At 41.6% G+C, this 22967-nt stretch overlaps 1 protein-coding gene across 1 annotated transcript in view; it reads left to right on the top strand.

The window, feature by feature from the left end:
• The window catches only part of PKHD1 (PKHD1 ciliary IPT domain containing fibrocystin/polyductin), a 238734-nt gene that overhangs the window by 199799 nt on the left and 15968 nt on the right, over window positions 1–22967 (top strand). The window contains exon 59 of the mRNA XM_063153146.1: window positions 9554–10559. Within this exon, the coding sequence (XP_063009216.1) occupies window positions 9554–10559 (1006 nt within the window). The remainder of the gene's footprint in view (window positions 1–9553; window positions 10560–22967) is intronic.

The raw sequence follows: 22967 nt of genomic DNA, 5'->3' as shown, positions 1-22967 counted from the left end.
CTAAACTTAATGATTTGGTGATTCTCCAATTCTAAAGACAGGCCTCCAGTCCAAAATATGTGTCTAGGTCCCACACATAGCCAGCAGAGACAGATACCTCCAGAAGTGATGCAATCCATCCAAAGAAAAGCAGGAATGAATGACCCTCTAAAAGCCTCTCTTCTCCCCCTTTCTAATGATTATTGTCTAGATGAACAGCTTAGACCAGACAATTAGCTTAGACTAGATGCTTAACATTTAGGCAGCTAGAATTAATGTGATGAATCCCTTCTATGTGCTCAGGTAATGACTGTAGCCTTTGTGTCTCAAATTTTAGCTCTGCAGTATGTTTTCATAGGTGTTCAGATTCTGCACCGTGCTCTCAGATTAATTTCGACTCCCAAGGCTTAAAATGCTTGCCTCCCATTACTGCTCATTGTCATAAATATGTCATGGCATAATATAGCTGTCTGTACCCATAATGAAATCCTTCTGCTTTAAGATTCAAGTCCACAGCCCATACAGGACTAATATTGCTGAAAATCATCCTAATAATGTCACAGGGACTCTTGTGCTTGTGAACCTTTCTGTTATGAGCTCAGGCTCTTGGGCTGAACCTCCAGCCAAGGCAGGTGCAAGTAAGATTTTAACATATTTTTATAACTTAGATGGGGAAAGAAAGGAAAGGAAAGGAAAGGAAAGGAAAGGAAAGGAAAGGAAAGGAAAGGAAAGGAAAGGAAAGGAAAGGAAAGGAAAGGAAAGGAAAGGAAAGGAAAGGAAAGGAAAGGAAAGGAAAGGAAAGGAAAGGAAAGGAAAGGAAAGGAAAGGAAAGGAAAGGAAAGGAAAGGAAAGGAAAGGAAAGGAAAGGAAAGGGAAGGAAAGGGAAGGAAAGGGAAGGGAAGGAAAGAAAGAAAAGAAAAGAAAAGAAAAGAAAAGAAAAGAAAAGAAAAGAAAAGAAAAGAAAAGAAAAGAAAAGAAAAGAAAAGAAAAGAAAAGAAAAGAAAAGAAAAGAAAAGAAAAGAAAAGAAAAGAAGCACTCTAAAGTAATTACTATAAATCTGTAATTGCAATGTTCCAAAAAAGAAATTAATGTAACCTGCTGAAAAAATCCTTCACTTGTATTCGTCCTCCCAGATTCCTAAACAATTGGTTTCAAGCTCTTGCTACTTACATTTTTTTTTTTTACCAGAAAGATGACCTTCAGATTTCCAACCTAAGCCTCCCTGGTTAAAATACTAATACTTTTATTTTGTTATCTCTGTATTGGATATGGGAAACCAACCTTCCTTCCTTACAATTGTTGTAAAAATTCTATAAACTAATTATGCCTTTTACTATGCTAACTGAAATGTCTGGGCTGAAATCGGGATATATGAAATATGTTTTATTAAATGGCATTGCTGGGGAAAAATGGCTTCTAATAATAGGGTTTACAGACAAAAAAAATCTACACAGACGAAATATATTATAATTTCTCAGGGAAAGTTAAAAACTTAGTAAAAGTTTGGTATTTAGTCAAAATGTTGTTTGTCAATGAAAAAGGGAGAAAATAGAACAAATGGAAGCTTCTGTTCTGCCCTCTCAACCTATTTCTTACAGAAATTATTGTCATTTTAAAGCTTATTTCTAACCCAAATACTTCCAGAAACTGCAGGTATTTGGCATTTTCCTTCTAGCCAGCTTCTAGTGGAAAATCACTCAGTCTCTTTGTGAGCATGTTCCCAGGACCAAAGAACTGTTCTAATTGGGAAGAAATGATAATAATAATAGCAGTAAAGTGGAGTTCCCTGAAAATTTTATTTTGAGGCAGTTCATTTTATGCCCTAACTTTATTTTTGCAGAAGAAAAGGATGATTTTTCTTTGCAGTGACTGCAGGCCAAGGAAGGAGAGCAAAGCTGAGAACCTCCCCATCCATAACACGATGGTCTGAATAGAGTTCAAGTTTATTTGACTAATTCTTTCACCACTTGTCAGAGAACATACTTTTGTTTGTGGTAACAAAAAAAGCTCTTTCCTCCCCGGTTTCTCCTGCGAGTAGCACAAGCACTTGTGTGGAGCACAAATTACCGTAACCATTATGATGTTTGCTGTCAAACTCATTTATTTATGCAACTGCTGTGGAAAGGCCTGGGGCTCAAAAGCAACCCTGAAAGATTTCAGAGCCCTGGTGTAGGGTCATGAAAGGGAAAGTGAGGGGGAGGGAGAAGCCTCCACTGGTTATGAGAAAGGAACTGACACAGGAAATGGTCACATATGGCACAGATTTATTGTGTCCGGGACTTCCCATTCAAAACTCATTATATCCACAGCTCAGAGCAGTGCGTGGCACAGCCACATTCATTTTTAGGGCTGGCATCTGACAAAACTGCTGTTCTGCTTTCAGGTGGTGGTGGTGGTGGTGGTAATTTTATCATTCCTAGACCAGAGAGATGGTGACTGGAACTGTGTCAGCAAAAGCTCTGCTGTTTGCTGCTCCTCATCTTTATTTTGAGCCACAGGTATGGGTGTGACTAAAGCTTCAGTCAGTGAGGTTGCTGATCAAGAGAAGAGAAAACTCCTCTTAAAAATACCTAAAGGAAATCAGGATTATCTTCAAGGGGAGGAAAATGGGAAAAGCTTTGCTAGTGACACAAGAAAAGAACTGATACTTGTGGAACATTATGTTTTTCAAAGGTGAAATAATAGGGATGAAAAGATTACTCTCTTTGTATTTTTATTTGTCTTTTCTGGGAGACAGGACTCATCTTACATAGAGATGGCTTTTTGGATGGTGGTTAATCACTTCAAGAGGTTTGTGAGAATAGTTTGTTTGTCTTACCTGCTTCATGAGATCATCTAAAAGTTCCAGTCCACACTGTTTAACCAATTTTGCCTCCATGCACAATAAAATATCTGGTAACACTTTTGTCACAGTATTGCATTTGTTCCTGAAATAAGCATTATGGGGACCTTTGTGTTGTCAGGATCACTAAAATGACCAAAGTTCCCAAGTCATTAATCATAATACAGAAAAAAATTGTTCCAAATTCTGTCTTTCTGATTTAGTAAAATTATGCACAAGCTGCTCTGGGCCAGTGCTGACAGTAGCAGGAATGGGTGTCTGCCCAGTCCAGCAGCACTGGGGTATGGACACTGGAGCTTCCTATTGCACCAACAGTACAGCTCCAAACCCACTTTTGTCCCAGCCAACACAGAAGTGCCCAAAATAACTCCTGGGTGCTTTCCAAAAATTATCACGAGTCAGGAGCCAGTTCAAAAATTCAGTTTGGAGGTGATCACTGTCTTCTGGAGGGTCCATTGCTTTAATTCTATGGAAGGGCTGTGCCAGCTGGCCTCAGGGACTAGAACCTGACTTGGCACTGGTTATTTTATAAGTTTTGATGGATAAAATGCTCTAGAAGCTCAATTCCTGCTGATTCTTCTGGACACAAGTATTTCCAAGTGTGGCACATTGTAATCCAGAAGATTTGTGGAATTAAAAGGAAAATCCCGTTATCCAGCCTGGTCTGGGCACGATCTCTAAAGGGCCCTTCCAGATTTACTCACCCACCTCCTTTGAGAGGGATCAAGATATTTTCTCCTGGTTGGGTTATTATTCTCCCCCCAACTTTTCATGGGTTTCTAAGACAGGTTTGGTGTTTTCTCTCAAATACAAAGACCAACAAAGATCTCTCTGACTCAAGAGGTTCCTGACCTGTAAATCAGTGAAAGCTTGAGGAGCATTTTGAGTGAACATTGCTATACAAATGGTTCCCATACTCTTTTTGATCCCTGTTGGAGAGCATTCTGACCTCAGAGATTTGCTGGTCTCTCTTTTTAAAACTGATGCTTTGAGGTCAAGAATGAATTATTATTATTATAGTCTCTGGGAACTGTAAAACTGTAATTTTTTGCTCATGACTGGGACAGATATATTGTCATCTCTAATGTGTGCCTTCCCTCTCAGGCGTGGGGAGCTCTGAAGGGTTGATGCAAACCTAAATATGTATAACTATATGAAAGTGGCAAATAACACTTGATTTTAAGAGAATAATTAGTTTCAATATGTGTGGCCATAGCAAAGCACACAATGAATGCAAGAGCAAATATTTCATGTATTACACCTGTTTTTCTTTGGATTTGCATGTGAAAGGGAAGGGTGAATGCAGATCTCAGGATGTGTAAGAAGAGAGTTTTATGACAGAGCTTCATTCAAAGGAAGGACAAATAACTGGCTTTTCTCTTCTTGGGCACCTACTTTTACAAACCTTGAAGGAACACAGTATTTTTGAGTTCACAAATGTGGCTAAAATTGGCTTGGGGGGGTCAAAGTTTTTTATAGAAGAATGGTAAACAGGAGAGTATAAAACCCCCACACAGACTGATGTTATGAGACTCATTTCCTTCCAAAATAATTTTCTTTAAAAGAAAGAATTAACAGCCTAAAGCAGTCACTCTATTTTTATTTACATGATCCCTGCTATGAGTACATATTTATTTGTGTGTGTGTTCCCATGGTTTAACCCCAGCTGGCAACTCAGCCTCACAGAGCCCCTCAGTCACTCAGCCCTGGTGGGATGGAAGAGAGAACTGGAAGGGTAAAAGGGAGAGAACCTGGGGGTTGAGATAAAGACCTTTAAACAAGGGAAGTAAAAGTTGTGTAAGCAAGCAAAGCAAAAAAAAATAATCCATTCCCCACTTCCCATGGGCAGGGAGGTGTTCAGCCACTCCAGTGGGACTCCACCACAGGTTGCAGTGACTTGGGAAAATAAATGCCATCACTCCAAATGTCCTCCCCTTCCTTCTTCTTACCCCAGCTTTATAGGCTAAGCATGAACCCACATGGTCTGGGATATTCTGTGGGTCAGCTGTTCTGGCTCTGTCCCCTCCCAAATCCTTGTGCACCCCCAGCCCATTCACTGGTGGGGTGAGGAGCAGAAAAGGCTTCAACTCTGTGCAAGCCCCTCTCAGCAATAATGAAAACATCTCTGTGCTGTTAGCACCGTTTTCAGCACAAATCCAAAACACAGCCCAAAACAGCTACTGCAAAGAAAATTAACTCTGCCTGAACCAAACCTAGCACATTTGTAAACAAACACATAAGAAACATTTGTACCACTGTGCCTTCCTCTGCAACTGAACTCAGAATAATTTACCTTTTCTGGATTTCCAAGGTGCTATTCCTGGGCCCTTTTTTTCCCCCTTTATTTCCCATTTGAATGTCAGCAGGTCAAAAGGAACAGTTAATGCTGATGAATATTTCCCTCTCAGCAAAGATATGTGCTGGCCAGCCCAAGGCCAATGAATCGCAATTTCTAAACAGTGTCCCATTTATCTCTCCCCTCCCCCTTCCTCCCCTCCTTGCTTTTGTATTTTTGTAGCTATAATTGTAGTTAAATTAGAAATAACTGACGGGCAAATGCAGTCAGATGGAAAGAAAATTGTGGGAGATTTATTTTATTTTGATAAAAAACTGACATTGCCTTTTGTTTTTGTCAGAAAGAGTCTCTATTTTCCCCTGTACCATGAATTGTGGAATCTATCACGAAATGGGTAAAAATTATTGAAGCAAATGGTGGCGTTAACCTGAAGGGGAAAATCATTAATGTTGATGTATTTCATTCAATTTTAAATGTAGAATTTATTTTATTTTATTTATTTGGCATTGGGGAACAAGGGAAAAGCCAGGAGACTTGTATAGGACTCTATGTGCCTTTAAGTCAGAACATCTATTTTAAAAAATGCTTTTCTCTCCTTCCACCTCTCTCCATTTTTCTAAATAAAGGATATGATGTGGTGATGGTGGCAGCGGTGGAGGTTTTTTCCCTAAGCAAAGAGGGCCCCCTCGGCGCATTATTCTTTTCAAATGTGAAATGAGGTGGAAAATCCTCATTTCACGACAGGAAGGACAAATATTGACACAAAGTTAATATTTGTCAGGAGCCCTAGAAGCAACCTGAGTTGCTAAAATCTCATCTAGATATATGTGCTGATGTGTTTATGTATATAAATAAATAATAAATTTGCCTTGATGATGGGTGGAACCTGCAGAAAGCAAAGTCTACTCGCTGAGGTGGAGGAATTATCTGCAGAGGGTGAACAAACACACGCACATTCCATGTATCATTTCTCTCTCTTCTTGTGTGGAGCAGGAAAAACAGGTGAGTTCATGAGCCCAAAGCACACATGTCCCCGTCCTCTGCCTGGGTACACAAGATCACAGCATGAAATTCAACAATATATGAGTATCTTCAAATTTCCCACACATGTCTAAGGACTGTAGCTGACTCTTTTTTCCCCATTTTTTTTCTCCCTCTCTCACACACGTGTGTGTGTGTGTGTGTGTGTGTGTGTGTGTGCAAACACATACAAATAGAACCTGTGTAATCCAATTTCACCCATGGCAGGGGGATGCTTCTGGAATTTATCACTGCTATTGTTCATCACCGATGTAAATAGCACATGTCAGCTCAATATTCAGTGGTCACTCAGTATTTATTAAGTCCTGTCCACTCTGGCCTTTTCTAGAGGAAAGCCCTGGGGCAGATTAGCTGCTGGCCGTGACACGCCGCGTCACTTATCTGTTCTCATTGATTATCAGAGTCAGCTGTGGCCAGGACTCACTTTTTTCTTCTCCTCTCAGACCCCCTCTTACAAGCACCCCTGCTTGGATTTTCATGAGGAAATAATCAGATTAGGGCTTCAGTGGCGAGTTCATATGGAGTTCTCTTTCTCCAATGTGCTACTAACCGAATAAACGTGTTTTGTGGTAAATTGTAAATGACATTATGATTACTAAGGCCAGCATGGGTTTCATTTAAAAGTGATCGAAATTGCAGGCTGCAGAAATTGTGACTGGCAGATAAGGCCATTTGGAAGAAGACAAGCAGTGATGCGTGTGTGTGTGCACGGGTGTGAGTGTGTGCAGGAAACCAAGCCAGCCACCTTTGCAAGGCAGGCGGGGCCAAGGAAAGTTCTGAGAAATCATGAAGTATCATCAAATCCCATTTGTAGACATGAGAAATGTCACCAGGGGGAGATGGGGTGTTTCCAGGAGAGCCGTGGATAAGATGTGTCAGCCTTTGTGGGCAGGCTGCTGGCGGCACAGCGTGTCCTCCCAGCGCTCCGGGACAATTCCAGTGTCTCTGAGCACAGCATTTCCACTTCTGTTCTGAACAGAGCTGTCCCTCGCTCTCTTTTTTGCCTCCAGCACAAAAAACTGACAGCAAAATACTACAGCAAAATACACTGAAAAGCAAAAAAACAAAAAAAAACCAAAAAAAACAAAACCACCAAAAAACAGGGAAAAGCAAGAAAAGGGAAGCAAATTTGTAAGCTGGTGTCTAAAAATAGGGGGGTTTGTACAGATCCCATCTCATTTGGGCATCCTCCCTGAGCAGAGCTCAACATTTATGTAATTCCATTGCTTCCCTCAGGGACGTGCAGAGGGAGAGCTCATTCTGGGGAATGTTCACAGGCCACGGGCTGCACATGATGATTCCCCTGGAAATACATAATGCACAGGACTCTGGCTTTGAGATGCAACTAAAGGCAGAGCCCAGAATTATTTAATGGAATCACAGAATGGCTTGAGTTGGAAGTAACCTTAAAGATCATCCCCAGGTAGACAGGGACACCTTCCACTGCACCACGTTGCTCAGAGCCCATCTAACACTTCTCATAGTTAATTTATTTTTTAGAAGTCTGCTACCTTTATCTAGCAGAAATTTTCACATAATGTGTCCTTGATAAGTGATGTCTTTTAGCCCTAATATCCTCTTATTCATCCAGAAGTTTGTGACTCTTAAGGATGTTGCTGTCCCTTATTTTTTATGTGAACTGAATGCATGTGCCCATGTGCTGAATGAGGAGCACAGAGCTGGTTTGGACACTGGCCACGCTTTGCCCAACACATTTGTGAGCACAGCTGACTAAGGAAGGAGCAGGCTAGGTGAGGGAAGGAGAATTCTAGCTGACTACAGCAGCAAGTTCCTCCTTTGATTTTATTTTGAAGAGAGGAAGGAAAAACAGAAACCTACACATTTTTTCTAAGATGCTCCAGGCAGAAATGTTTATGTTTTTGGTGCCTGTATCTGAACTCATTTACTTTTATTCTCTCTTTATCATCAGTGGTGATCTCATCATTACAGCTTGAGGCACAATTTCTCTCATCTTAAAGCAGAGACTGTATTTAGTTAGATGGAGCACACTATAAACTTATAGCACCATTCAGGATTTTGACAAAGGTATGGAGTGGCAGCACAAGGGGGAATGGCACAAAACTAACAGGGGTAGGGTTAAATTTGATATTGCAAAGAAATTCTTTACTGCGAGTATGTTGAGGCATTGGTTGCCCAGAGAAGCTGTGAATTCCCCATCCCTGGAAGTGTTCAGGGATAGGTAGGATGGGGGCCTGAGCAACCTGGTCTAGTGGAAGGTGGCCCTTTGCAGGAGGGTTGGAACTAGATGATAATTAAGGTCCAACCTTACAACCCAAACCATTCTGTGAGCCTATGATTCTTTTACATTAAGTGAAAGAACAAAGTGTTACCAGAAGTGGCTTTTGCACTTCCATTCATTGTGTGTTACACCTACAGATGTTGCAGCTACCAAAAGAAGTCCAGGTGACATTCTGCACTTGTGTTTAAGTGACAGGATCCCACCTATGGTCAGTAAAATTATAGGATTGTAAAATGCAATCCAGATGACTAAATAGAAGTATTTTAGGGTGAATTTCATTGGTTTTAAACTGCTTTGAAGAGATGGCTGGGAAATTCGGTGTGTTTCAGTTACACAAATGTGTGTTTAGTGTGATTTCTGGTGCTGTGGGGTGTCCTTGCAAGGCATATGTCTTCTACAGACCCTGTGTCACATATCTCTGGTACCTCAAGACATCTCAAACAAATCTAGACACCTGCCTGTGAGCAAATGGTTGAAATTCCAGTTCTCAACTGACTGCAGTGGGAGTTTGGACATTTGTAACATGTGTGAGAATCTCCTATATTTGTAGGTATCGGAATTTGATGGTTTCTTCCAGCTTCTCACTTGATGAGGTGGTTCACCACTGGAGTAGATTAATGATGTTCTGGTCCTTTCTAGTGTTTTCTGTTTGAAGTGCAGTCTCTGTGAGTGGGATGAGACAGCATTTTGTAGGGTTAAATTATCTTTGCAAAGACTTGCAGTCATGCCCTGATTCATTACTCTGCTACAGGCTTGGGACCAGGAAAAATGTAGAAGGCACAAGGAAATAGGGACAAAGTGCTGGGTCAGACAAAAAGTCTGTCTTGCATGTATGCTCTTTCAATGGATGCTGTAGTTTTATATGTTGAAAAAAACAAGGTAGGTGCATGTGTTGCTTCTCTGTCATTTGTTTTCAGTCCTCAGCAATCTTCAATTCCAAGGCATCTAGAGGTAGATGCAGTTTCTACCTATTTAATACCTCTCAGTGTCCAGGCTTCTCTTAAAACTATGTAAAATTTTAACACAGACAAAGTAACTTTTAATTTGGAATGGGAAAATAAGGACCTATTAAAAATTGAGATGATGTCTGAAACAATTAATTTTTTTCCCCCATCTCCCTTTATTCTCTTCCAGGAATTTACAGAGATGACAGTAAGTGTCTCTTCAAGCCCTCAGTACAAGGCTACTTCTGCAAACAGACAGATCATGCACTTGTCATCTTAGAAAACTTGGATTCCAGTGTGGACAGCCAGAGACTGTTCCCAGTGGTTACAATGACTGGCAGCTTTATGGACACCTTCACTGATGAGACCTCGCATTCTTTGTGCCACCCTGCAGAGCATCGTTCTGCTTTCTTCTCTGTTCTGCCCTCCACCAAACTCACCACAGTTTGCTTCCCAGACCTGGCACCTCTGGCTTTCAGACTCTACCTCCTCAGTGGCCAAAACACAACCAGGCTGCCCCTTGCCATGTTCTTCTCTGAACCACTCAGCCTTCGTGTTTTCATCCAAGGGAATTATGTCTCTCCGACCCCATCTTCTTTTTCACTGAACTCAGGGGCAGGGGCCAATTACTTCAGCTTTGAGGACAACCTTCTCTATGTTCTCCTCCATGAGAAGGAACCTGTGGAAATAGTTGCTGGCCTTTCCCTTCTTGTGGCTTTCACTGTAACTGAGGCTGCTGGGGAAGAGGGTGAGGCAACCATAGCACATCGATTGGCTGATTTCTTGAAGATTGGTCATGACCAAGTCAGAGTGGTCTATAATGTGCTGGGAAGTGAAAGCACTTTGCAGGTAATCTCAGCCAATGCCAGCAAAAAGAGATATCACTGCCCTAACATGGCATTTTGCACAGCATTTCAGAGCAGATACAGCCCACAGGAAGAGGGGACACAACCAGGGAGCACCCGGGCTCTGCATCCACCTGATGGGGCTGGTCCATCCAGAGTGCTGATCATTGAGCTTGGTGATCTTCCAGGTCATCCAAGAAACGAGCTGACAAGTGACAGCCTAAAGAGTTTGGCCAGAACAATTATCAACACTCATCAGACTGGAGACCTTCAGAGTGGCCTTGGCTTGCCAGTTGACACCTTAATGGTGACTCAGTCTGTTTTGCTGTCCCCAAGAGAAGGTAACAGTAGGTAAGTAGCAGACGAATCGCCACCAGATACTGATTAAACTGTAATGAGGTACTTTGTCCACTTGATGTACTTATTAATTTCTCCATTGACTGAAATATGACTAACCATGCTGAACCATGTTATAAAATTTTCATTACTTGCCCAGAGAAACTGTGGCTGCCCCATTCCTGAAAGTGTCCAAGGCCAAGTTGGACAAGGCTTGGTGTAACCTGCTCTTTTGGAAGGTATCCCTGCCCATGGCATGGGGTAGAAAAAAATCACCTTTAAGATCCCTTCCAACCCAGACCATTCCATGATTCTATGATGTCAGAGCTATGCCCAAGTTCTAGCTGGATTCCCAAGCATCAATTACCTTGTTTTTCTGTTGGTGCTCATGTGTCTCTCGAATGCAGAGATGTCAGTGGTGCCTTAAATGAGGAACAGAGTTCCTGGAAGTCTGCCTTGAAACTATGGAGAATTGGGTTAATTCATCATAGCTCTTAAATTCTAAATAATTAAATCTATGAATGTTTATAAATTGATGTGGCAGCAGGGGTGCATTATTAAAGGTGGGTTTTTACCTTAACTATCTTGAAGATCTAAACATTTATTCATTTACTTTTAAAATTTAAGGCCTGCAGGATAGAAGCCACTACTCTTCACATTGATGCCTTAGTGTCGACTCTAAGTATTGATTATTTTTACCTAAAATTCTAGAAATCCATCTGGTCTCAATGATTCAGTAGCTGGACACATCCAATACTACCTGAACATGTGCCCAGGTGTTGGATCCTATTCTTTTTCTTTCTGTCACAAATATTTGTTAATTTCCTCTTGTCAGCCTCTACCTCCAGATTCCCATGAGAGAACCTGGTTTCTTTCCTCCACTTTTACATCAGTAGCTTTCTGGGCATTGACTTTTCCTCCTCCTCCTCCATATACCTTCAAAGTAATCAAATCACCTCACTGTCTGCTTCGGAAAAAAAATCAAAATATTTGGGTTCTGGCAAGTCTTTTCTTTCTTTCTTTCTTTCTTTCTTTCTTTCTTTCTTTCTTTCTTTCTTTCTTTCTTTCTTTCTTTCTTTCTTTCTTTCTTTCTTTCTTTCTTTCTTTCTTTCTTTCTTTCTTTCTTTCTTTCTTTCTTTCTTTCTTTCTTTCTTTCTTTCTTTCTTTCTCTCTGTTTTCTGAATCTGTTTGGAAGTGGGTATGACTGAAAGTCAAGGTTTCCTTCTTGGCGGATTCCCCAACTTTGGACATTTTTAAGATTCAGCTGCACAGGGTGCTGAGCCACCTTGACAAAACCATGATTTTTCCAAGAAAGGTTGGACCACAGGATCATTGAGGTCTCTTCCAACCCAGTATTCTATGGTTGTATAGAATTGATGCCAAATGCAAAAATATTAAATGGTATTAAATGGTATTAAATCCTCTTTTCTACCAGCACAATTCAATGATCCCATTAGCCCATTCTCCCACAGAAACAGGAGAGCTTCCTGGTCTTCTGTTTGCTCACTGTATTCTTTAATTCCTTTTCAGTTCTGACTCTCCAGACCCAGTTCTCTCTGTTTGCCCAGGTCCTACATCCCACATGATGTGGGCCCCTATGCTTGACTTTTCTGTTGGTAATTTATCAGCCACAAAAACCCCCATGCATTTTATCAGTAGTGGCTTTATATTTGTATCTCCATGCAGATACAGCAACGGACCTGCATCTCATTTTAACAAAAGAACACAGGATACTCTTTTGCTTTACAATAATTTCCCCCTGGATCTCCCTTTTGAGCCCTGCCAGTCGCAGAGTTTTTGATCAGTTTTGTACATACTAAATTTTATTGATATTCAATACCAAGACTCACTTGTTTAAGGTCTTTTTTCCTTCTCCTCTACAGCAACAAGCAGCCCTTTCTCTCCCTCCTTCCTCTGTCCCCGTCTTGCTCTTTTCAGCCTCTTACAGCCACTATTTGCACAGCCCAGATGTCAGCCCTTATCTGCAGAGGAGGCTGTGAAGAGCGGGGCTGGGATGGGAGCAGGCAGCAGTGTATTTCAGCATCAGATCCTCAAACTGTATTAAAAGCATATGGGTAATATGAAAAAGGTAATATCCCATCTGTTTTTAATAGGGGACAGAGGATTTGATGTTTGGCCATCTTATTGTGTACTCTCTTGATATTGCATAATGTTATTTTTTGATGTTGTGCACTGCTGAGGCTTATCCAAGTATAAGTATATTCCATATATTCCATCTATGCAAGAAAGAAATTGGATTTGTCTAAGAATTACCCTCTGAAATTAATACCACATCCTCTCCCATTTACTGCTGACCTATGGACCATCCTGATGTCTGCCAGTGATACAAACTCTGTTCACATGCTTAACTTTTCTAGTAGACCTTGTGTGGTTCACGGTGGAAAAGCAGCCAGAAGGAGGACAATGGTCTGTGACTGTAGGAATCCTTGTTTTGTTGTTTTGGTTTTGGTTTGTTGGTTTCAGCTGTAGGTGGTTTTTGTTTGTTTGTGTGTTTGTTTGCGAGTTTGTTTTATTTAGGGGGCAGGATATTATTTTTGTTTTCTTTTGGGTTGGGTGGGTTGTTTTATTTTGTTTTGTTTTGTTTTGCTTTGCTCTTGTGCTTTTGGTTTTGGGGTTTTGTTGGTTTTTTTTTGTGGTGTTGCATTAAGCTCAATGAGGAATTCTTAAGTGCAAGATCAGATCTTAAATCAGGGCCAATTCTGAAGATATACTGCATTTTGGATCAGCTGAACCAACATCACTGTTGTGAGTGGGGCTGTTCGTATTATGCTGAAGGACACTGCAAAATGGGACAGCAGGAAAATGATGTGGGAAATGTTACAGCGGCTGTGAGGCCCTGGGACAGGTTGCCCAGAGAAGCTGTGCTGCCTCTGGATCCCTGGAAATGTCCAAGGCCAGGCTGGATGGGGCTTGGAGCAATCTGAACTAGTGGAAGGGGTGGAACTGGATCATCTTTAAGATCCCTTCCTGCTCAAAGCATTCCATTATTTACATGATCCCAAGACATGATCCCAAGAGACCCTCTGAAGGAGGGAAGCACCATCTTCTGTGTGCCAGCAAGGAAACCTCAAGGTTGCCTTTTTTTCAGGCAGAAATGGCATCTCCACGCTGGGACTGCTGTCCCAGCTGTGTTTGGTCTTCCTGTCTGTGCACACTCTGTGAAAAGATTCCAAGCAGCATGGATCAGGAGAGTTCCCTAGGATGGAGGATGTTTTACTACAGAGGCAAGAGCAGTGCTAAAAGCCTTGGATTCCCTGTCCCAATTATGGGAAGACCTGGGATCTTTATTGAAGAGAACACTCACATCACCAGATCACAGGACTGGCTCAGAACTCACCCACCCTCAGCTGCTCGGGCTCCTCTGCACTGTTATTTATTGCTCCCCATCAGTCATAGCTTTTCTGGAATTACTCATGGCTGACATTTCCGATGCAATAAAGCCACAGATAACCTGTGAAATGAAATCAGGGTTTTCCTGTTGGGACATGTACTGTCCCCAGTGTCTATCTGTCTTCCATTTAAGCAGCACATGCTGGCACAGGCACAGATAATGGGGCTGGGATTACAAGTCAGACAAAGTATTCCAGTGTATTTTTCTGTGGAAGGAAAAAGGGAATATTTTCACACCTGAGTCATGCGAAACCCAGTTGGACCATCAGAAATACACAGAACCTGCACTCCTGCCAGGCCCATCTCCTTGGGCTTTCAGAGCAGTGAATTGTCCTGCATCATTATCATTCTCAACAACTCTCAATTTCAGAGAGACCTTTTCTCTCAGAAGGGAGGTTAGAGCCAGGGGAAGGTTGATCTCTTCTCCCAGGTAACAAGCAACAGGAAAAGCGAAAACAGCCTCAAGTTGCAAAAAACTCTCATCAGGGAAGGTTTATGTTGGATATTAGGGGAAAAAACCGTTCACTGAAAGAGTGGTCAGGCATTGGGATAGGCTTGCCAGGGCAGGAGTGGAGTCACCATCCCTGGAAGTGCTCAAGAGGTGAATGAATGGGACATTTGGGGACATGGTTTGGAGGTCAACACAGTGGTGCTGAGTTAATGGCTGTATAAATAGTATTAGAAGTATTTCCCAACCATAATAATTTTATGGTTTTGTAACACAACCACAACTACAAAAAGATCTTTAATCAGCACAGTCTGGAGGCTTATTTGCAGCCCAGGACAGTGAGGCTGAAGGGGAGCCTTGGAAACCCTGCTGTGGTAAGGTATTAGTCAGTAGGTCTGTATATCACACTGCCAAGCCTTTAAAAAATATGGCTTGTCTGTTATGATTTGAAGTGCTTATATACATGATTTTAATTTAACTCCTTTGTTAGGGTCACTTCAAGCACGGCTCATTAATTTGTCAAGAGAAGACAGAGGTGATTGCTGTGACTGCTATAGTCTTGCACAGCTGGAGAGTCAGAGATGCCTATCACACAGTTTATCTTCCAGTAAAATGCCTGTGTATAATAGATACTGTGATGTATTTACAGATAGAAATCCCTGGTTTGCAAAATCTTCCTAATATCAATATAAATAAGACAGAATAGGAAGCACAATGATAAATATATTGTGTGTCTTTGTGCAGGTGCCTTTATACAAAATCAGGAATGTAATTCTGGGCAGTTGTCCAGAATCCATTTAGTCCCTATTCTCACTCTACTTCAGGGTGCTTTGCTCCTTCTTAATTGACCTCTAACTGGACACAAACTGAATTTGGTTTTTGTTGAGAGTTATGTTTGAGGTAGCATATGAAAAATGGTGCTTTTGCAGGAAATTTGAGGCTCACAGCAAGGAATAAAAGGGAAGCAAATTATCAAAGAATGGCTCATTCCAATGGCAATTCCCATGCAGAGCACTAAATGAGATATTACAACTAATTCCCTGTGTCACGTGGCACATATGCAGGCAGCAGGAGTGGAGCTCAAACTAGATGAATTCTGACCCCTCCTAACCCCAAAGTTCTTGGATTTGGTAACTTTTGTGAAGATTTTAGGCAGGCTGCTCTGTGGAATTGCACAGGGTTTTATAAAAAAGAAAGACTTGACAGCTCTTTTCCTGCATAAGTATACAAGTTTTTCCTCCAGTGAGCAGGCAAAGGCAGGATGGTAAAAATCTCCATGTCAAGAAGTGCAGATATTGTAACACCTGAGGTTATTTCAAAGTTTTATTTGCTGCACTCCTCAAGTGTGTGAAGGTGTGGAAGCGATGATACTCAGGAGCTTAAAGTAAGCTTAAAATCTCCTTTAATTTAAACTTATTTAATTTTAGGTTAGATATTCACAGAGTTAGACTTAGGTTAAATATTCAGTGTAGAGAGCATATTCTTGTGTAAAATATGCCAGTCACTCACAGCTGATGTACAAAAAAGGACAAATTCAGTTCAAGTAAAAGGAAGGACATTATGATGACCATGGAAACTGAGTTTATTTTAAGAAATAAGGAAGAGCATCATAAAACCATTTAGTAAAGAGTTTGTTTAACTTGGCAAAGCAAATGAGGAAGATATCATTCTATCTGTGAAAATATGTTGCAAAAGTAAATACCAGTCAGGAATATCTTGATAGTAATGGACAATGACAGCACAGGAAAAAAAGCATATAAGGCATTGAGAGGTAAATTTGCACTTAAAAATAGAAGCAGGTTCCTTCTCAGATAATGAACTGGAAGAGCCTTGCAATAGAACTGGAAAGAGAACATTTCACATTTCCATTCAAGACTATTTTTTATATTTTTTCCACACACGGCCAAAATTATATCATGAATTTTATTTATTTATTTTATTTATTTACTTAATAGTTTGGGGTTAGTTGAGGTGGCCAACATCTCTTTTACAGTCTAGTAAAAAGGTCGGAAAGTCCACATGAAAAACCTAGGGGGTTTTCCATCAGAGAAAATTCTGGTTCTGTAATGGGTTCTTTATGGGTGTGATGGGATAAGAAATATCATGAGTATGAAGTGGGGGTTAAAACTTGAACAAAAAGTGTCATGTCAAATAAAACTGCCTGATCAAAAGTTGTACTTTTGAAATCAATATGAATTTTTTATTGTCAATAAAAACTTAGTTGTGGGATGGGCTGGAAGAGGTAGATGGTCATTGGGAACTTCGAGACTCAGACACATCTTCTCACAGTGAAAGTGGCGACAATGGATGTAAAAAGAGTTTATGTGAAGGGATTCGGTGTCAATAGAATATTTATCTGTCTTATCAATAGTGAAATTTTAGTCTGTTTCTAATTTTTTGCTTCTGGTAGAATTGAAATTGGGCATCAAAACTTAATTGTCAATGTAAAGAAGACCCAGCCATACCAGGGATGATGGTGCCACAAAATGTCTTTAATTATGTAGAGATTAGGCCCCAGATCTACTGTTTTAACTTTTTTTTCCTTCATATTTAAATCAAGGAAGGAAAACTAAGGAGGTATCTTTTGACCTAAGTCCATGGTCAATAGAGTAACTGAATTGCTGCTTAAATGTAAATATTTTTCATTCAGACTGTTCCAAACAAGCACAAAATATGATGTCTGTCTGTCTTCCATAAGACTTTGGTTTTGAAGGGGAAAATACCAAAAGCAGCCCTTCGTGTATGAGCCTTGTGTGAAGCCAGCATTTCCCTTGCAAGTTTTCCAACAAATCTCCAAACTACCATCCATGGATCTTCACATTGGCCCTCTAATAATAGTAGATAAATAAAATTACAGTTTCCCACCACTGCTTTCCTGGGCAGGAACCATTCTGACAGTGTAGGGTTAAGAGGGTCAATCACCAAGACACATTTCAACCCTAAGCCTTAAATTTTAAACTAAATTTCTGTTAGTATCTATTGTACCTGGTGAACCTATCCAAGAATTTGTCATTCCCACTCAAAGGTGACAGCTGTGAATTACAAGATTCAGGCAATTAGGAGTCCTACCGTCCATATAGCTCTGGTTGCTTGCTCTGACAATGGCTTTCCAAAACTCAGCTGGCTCCTCTGCAGGAAAGGAGCAGGAGGTAGGAAAGGTGCAGTGATAGCAGGAGAAAGCAGAGGAAGGGGAAGGTGGAGAGGGCAGGAGAGATTTGGGAAAAGGAGCACAGGACTTTGCATCTAAGGGAAGAAGGAGAAATAAATTGCCACATATCCCGCACACCAGTCTTGATCTTTGAAACTGAAGGGTTTGTGTTAATACATCTCAGTTAAAAATGAAGAGGATCGGTTCAAGGGAAGTTATTCCCTATTCCAGTGCTCCCTCAGAAATTAACATTGTCCAGATACATGCAGGAGATCCAGCAGTGTCCCTGTCATGCTTCTCAAGCACTGTAAAGAGATCTGATCCCAGCACTGGTACCTCAGTGCTGTCAAAAAAAACCTGTCTTGCTTGTGTCACATATGAATTTATTTCCTCTCCTAACAACGAACGGGATCTGCGACATAAGTGATGATTTACACGACACAGGCACCAGCAGAGAGGAGCTGCTGGCCACGTCTCCAAGGGACCAATCCTGTCCCCACTCCGCCTTATTTAACATGTGAGTGGTGTCACCTCTATCAGCAGAGCTTGTCTGCTGTGACACTCGAGTGAGTGACGGCCGTGTCAGCTCCCAGGCCAGCTCATTCTGCCGTCGCATCGCGCTCTTGGCCTCCGCTGCGCGTCTGATGGGAAAGGGGGGAAAAATTCTTCCACATGCTTTGTTAGCAGGAATCTGGTGAGCAAAGGGTTAAATGGCTTGGGGCGCTGGGTGTTTGTGGGGTAGTGTGAGTGGGTATATATGAGTATGTGTGTGTATATGTATTAAAAAAAAAAATACATATATAGATATAGATATATATGTGTGTGTACATACACAGACACCTTGGTTTGGCTGTAGGACCTCGTGCCCGCAGGCCACAGTCACATTATCATCTGGAAATTGGATAACGACAGCACAATGACAAATCCAGGTTGCCTGCAATAAGGTGCTAATCCCTTTGCTTTAATATCGGAGCAGCGTGTAATGATGTTTGGACATCACTCCAGTTTACTGACGACCCCACTGGGGCCGGCAATAGAAGCGTACAACTGTCTTACAAGCCATCAGGTGACCGCCGTCGTCAAAGCAACGGGGGATGCAATCTAATCTTCCCTCCATCCCTTCCAGCTCCCAATAAGGACCAGATTATAGAAGTGGCCCATCAATGCTTGGTAACTCGAATCAATTAACGTTAATTCGCACAATGCTATGATGTATTGTGATCACTTTCATTTCGGAGAAGGGGGAAGAAATTGCTATAATTCACCTAAAATGAGGTTGTCTATGGTGCTGAGGTATTAATTGGGTGTCCATATTAAATGGAAAAGGAGCACGGTAGTGAAGGAAAAGTGGATGAGTGACTCTCTTGGCTGCTATTGACCTATCAGAAGAAGACAGTGCCCTTTTCCTTTGCTTTTATCTATTACAGTTTTCCCTATTGCGTGTCAAGTTGATGTATTATAAAAAATTCATTTGGTGACCTTCCACCCCCCTAGCAGATTAAACAATTTCACTGGGATGGCATCATTAACAGGGCCTTGCATTTAATGATGATTTCTCTAAAAGGCCACGGAGATTCGATTTTAAGCTAACAGATTTATTGCACTATTATAACATATCGTAAAAAACTGTACCACCTACGGTCTGGTTTTAGGATAGAAACTGTTTAAGAGTTTATGTGGAGCTTAAAGTGGTATTACCTTGGGATACGCAGCACGGCAAAGCTCTGACCTCCGGCGTGGTGCTGTTTACTTTTAATAAAAGACATTTCTCTGACAGTAAACTTGGGGACTGTGTTATGGAGGAGGCCTGGGTTAGCTCCTTGCCACTGGCTTTGTAATCAGGGGCATTTACACTGATCTACAGCTATTAATGGAAGTCACTAATGAATCTGGAGGATGTTTCTCTCCTATCTGATGCATCTGCTCTGTCCCTCTCCTTCTAAAGGCCTCTGGTGATCCCACATCTAAACCCTTCATCAGATTCATTCTTCTAATGAAAGAAGGGCCTAGAGGGGAAGTCTTAAGAGGAGAGGCTGAGGTCACTAGGTTTGCTCAGCCTGGAGAAGAGGAGACTGGGAGGGGACCTCATTGCAGTTACAATTTCCTTAGGAGGGGAAGAAGAAGGCCTGCACTGATCTCTGCTCTGTGGTGACCAGTGACAGGACCTGAGGGAATGACATGAAAATGTGCCACGGGATGTCTAGGTTGGATGTGAGGAAAAGTTTCTTCATCCAGAGGGTGGCTGGGCACTGAACAGACTCCCCAGGGCAGTGGCAACAGCACCAAACCTGGCAGAGTTCAAGAAGTGCTTGGACAATGCTCTCAGGCACAGGATGGGATTGTTGGGTCTGTCCTGTGCAGAGCCAGGAGCTGGGCTCCATGATTCTCTTTGATTTCTGTCCATAATATGGGAAAATATGGGAATTGGTGGAAATAAAAGTCATCCTTCAAATACCTTTTTTTGCTTAAAATAGGAATGACCTCAGACTCCTCATTGTCTTCTGATGCTCATGTTGCTCTTCCCCATCTGTATTAATTAGTGACAAGATCTGCAGGGGGTGACAAAGCTCCAACAGTGCACCTGAGAGGGCAGAGGTCTGGCTTATTTCATCATCCCATGACATCAGAAACCATTCTCATCCAAAAACTCTGAGTTCCTCACAATATTTCCAGGGAATATGTACCTACTTCGCCTGCCACAAGTCCTCAGCTTGTCTATGCCCTGTCCTTGCTGAACCTCCCTTTCTTGAATTGCTTGCAGTCACCAGCCATCCCCACCTTTTCAACAACAAAGAAGAAATGTCTTTTCAGCTGGATCATGATTCATTTAGTCATATTATTCCCTAAATTCTTCCCAATTTCCTTCCTCTTCCAAGGATACATTGATTTTACGGCACATTGCAGACATACCAGACAACTGTTCAATTAATTTCAGTGTCTATTAGGAAATTAAATATGCCAGGGGCTGTTTTTTGGCACCAAGGCCAGCTGACATATTTCAGCATGGCCTCATCCAAACTTCCAAGTGAAAATATTTTCTGACTGTACTAGCTCCCACACCATTTGGGAGTTGTTCTTGACTTTGCCATTGGACCTGAACTACAGCTTAAGAGAGACTGACAGTTTAATTGTAGAGGTGATCAGGTGTCAGTGCCAAGGCTTGCTTTTTGGCATAATTTAGTTTTCTAGTTTTTCCATTGACTTTAGTGGACCCTTGATCCAGGCTCTCATCCTGATCTCCTTTCCCTTGAAGTCAATTGATAACAGTACTTCTTCTTCTTCTTCTTCTTCTTCTTCTTCTTCTTCTTCTTCTTCTTCTTCTTCTTCTTCTTCTTCTTCTTCTTCTTCTTCTTCTTCTTCTTCTTCTTCCCACTACTATTATTGTTGTAGACATTTTTATGACAAAATAACTATACTAAATAACTATACTAATAATGATATTACTATATACATTAGATTAAATATCAGGAAGAAATTCCTCCCTGTGAGGGTGTGAGGCCCTGGCACAGATTGCCCAGAGAAGCTGTGGCTGCCCCATCCCTGGAGGTGTTCAAGGTCAGGTTGAACAGGTCTTGGAGTAACCTGGGATAGTGGAAGATGTCCCTGCCCATCGCAGGGGGTTGGAACAAGTTTATTCTCAAGGTCCCTTCCAGCCCAAATCATTCTATGATTTTATATTTCATGATTACAGTTATTATTACAATTGTAAATATAATGACAAGTTCTCCTTGATTTCAGGGACACTTCATTTCCTCTGCCCCAAACCTCTCCACCAAGTTTCTCAATTAATCCATGATACCTGCAGCAGATCCTCCAGTTTCTGCTCTCAAACTTCCCTGCTGCTAAAGGACAGGCATTTGCTCTCCTGTGGAGCCTCAGCCTGTTCAGCAGACTCTGATGGTGACAGGATCAGGGATGCCTGGTGTCCCTGTTGACTGAGGCATCCCCAGCCTGCTGTGCCCACATCTAGAAGAGCTGCAGGGCGCTGAGCATCAGAGCTGCTCCCTGTCAGCAGGGAATTACCAACCAGCCTGCTCCTGCCCAGCAAGAGACTCCAGGACAGTGGCAAACAGCACATCCTTCATGGCCACGGGATGAGGCAAAGGCAGGTCTTGCTCTGGTCCTTGCTGGGCTATGAGCACTCATCTACCTCCACCTCCCTAGGACAAAACTTTGCCAGGAAAGGCCTATTTTCCTTCCAGCATGAATCAGCAGGATGCTCCTTTTTCCTCCTCCACACTGACATAATTTTAAGGAATACAACTTGCTGTGTCCAGGGCTGTGCCCTAAGGCTGGGGCTCCCTCACAGCACGAGTCAGGTTGAACCATGTGGGATATAAACACCACATTCCATGCTGAGTTAACCAAGTTCAAATTACCCACAGACATTCATTTTTACACTTCCATTTTAAGTATCCATGTCTAGTTTTGCTTAGTTCTGTTTTCTTCACTGTTATTTTACCAGAGAGTGAAAGAACAAGGAGGAATGGTTCTAAATTAAAAGAGGAAAGATTTGATTAGATGTTGAGAAGAAATTTTTTACTGTGAGGGTTGTACAGGTTGCCCAGAGAAACTGTGGTTGCCCCATCCCTGGAAGTGTCTCAGGTCAGACTGGATGGGACTTGGAACAATCTCCAGTAGTGGAAGATGTCCCTGCCCATGGCAGGGGGTGGAACTGGATAGTCTTTAAGGTCTCTTCTAATCCAAATTTTCTATGATTCTATGACTCTATGATTTTATAATTTTATTACTCTACTCACCCTAGAGAGTGAGAAGTACTTCCTAGATCCACATTTTGCAGCAGCCTTCCTCTACACACAGTTTTAGCATGTAGAAACTGAGGTGTGAATTCAGAGCATTTTCTTATTTGTTAAAGAAGCTGAGGTGAGAAAAAAAAGATTTGGGCCTTACAGAAACAATGCCAAGACTCACCTAAACCTCTCTGTGCTCAGCTGGAGCCAGGGAGCTCACAGAAAACTGCAGCTCTTTAGCTTGAAAACAGGAATGACTTGGTGTGCTGTATATGACTTGGTGTTTGGTCACACAGTTGAATGCACATTTTTGGAAGAAGGTGGATAACAGCCCCTTATTGATGCCCCTGACATGAATTTTAAATCTAACATTGTCTTTGGGCCTTTCCCACCAACAAAAATACAAGATAAAGAAGCAAGATAAGAAGTAAAGCTTCAATCCTTGAGCTACCTTTCGAGTCTGCACATATCCTTAAAACCTTAGTTGGTCTTTCCAGCAGCTGTAGTTCAGACCAGTATTTTCCATCAGCTCAGTATGAACAGTTTCTCATTTGTAATACAGAGTAATACTCTGAAGAAACATCCACAACCATCAAAACTAGAAAAAAAAAGAGTTAAAAGCAAAGGAAACTTAAGCTCCATATATCTTGTGTTTGTAAACACCT

The sequence above is a fragment of the Melospiza melodia genome, chromosome 3, assembly GCF_035770615.1.
Source record: "Melospiza melodia melodia isolate bMelMel2 chromosome 3, bMelMel2.pri, whole genome shotgun sequence".
Classification (NCBI taxonomy): domain Eukaryota; kingdom Metazoa; phylum Chordata; class Aves; order Passeriformes; family Passerellidae; genus Melospiza; species Melospiza melodia.
Note: the sequence above shows the minus strand (reverse complement) of the source record. Positions and strands in the feature narration are given on the sequence as shown.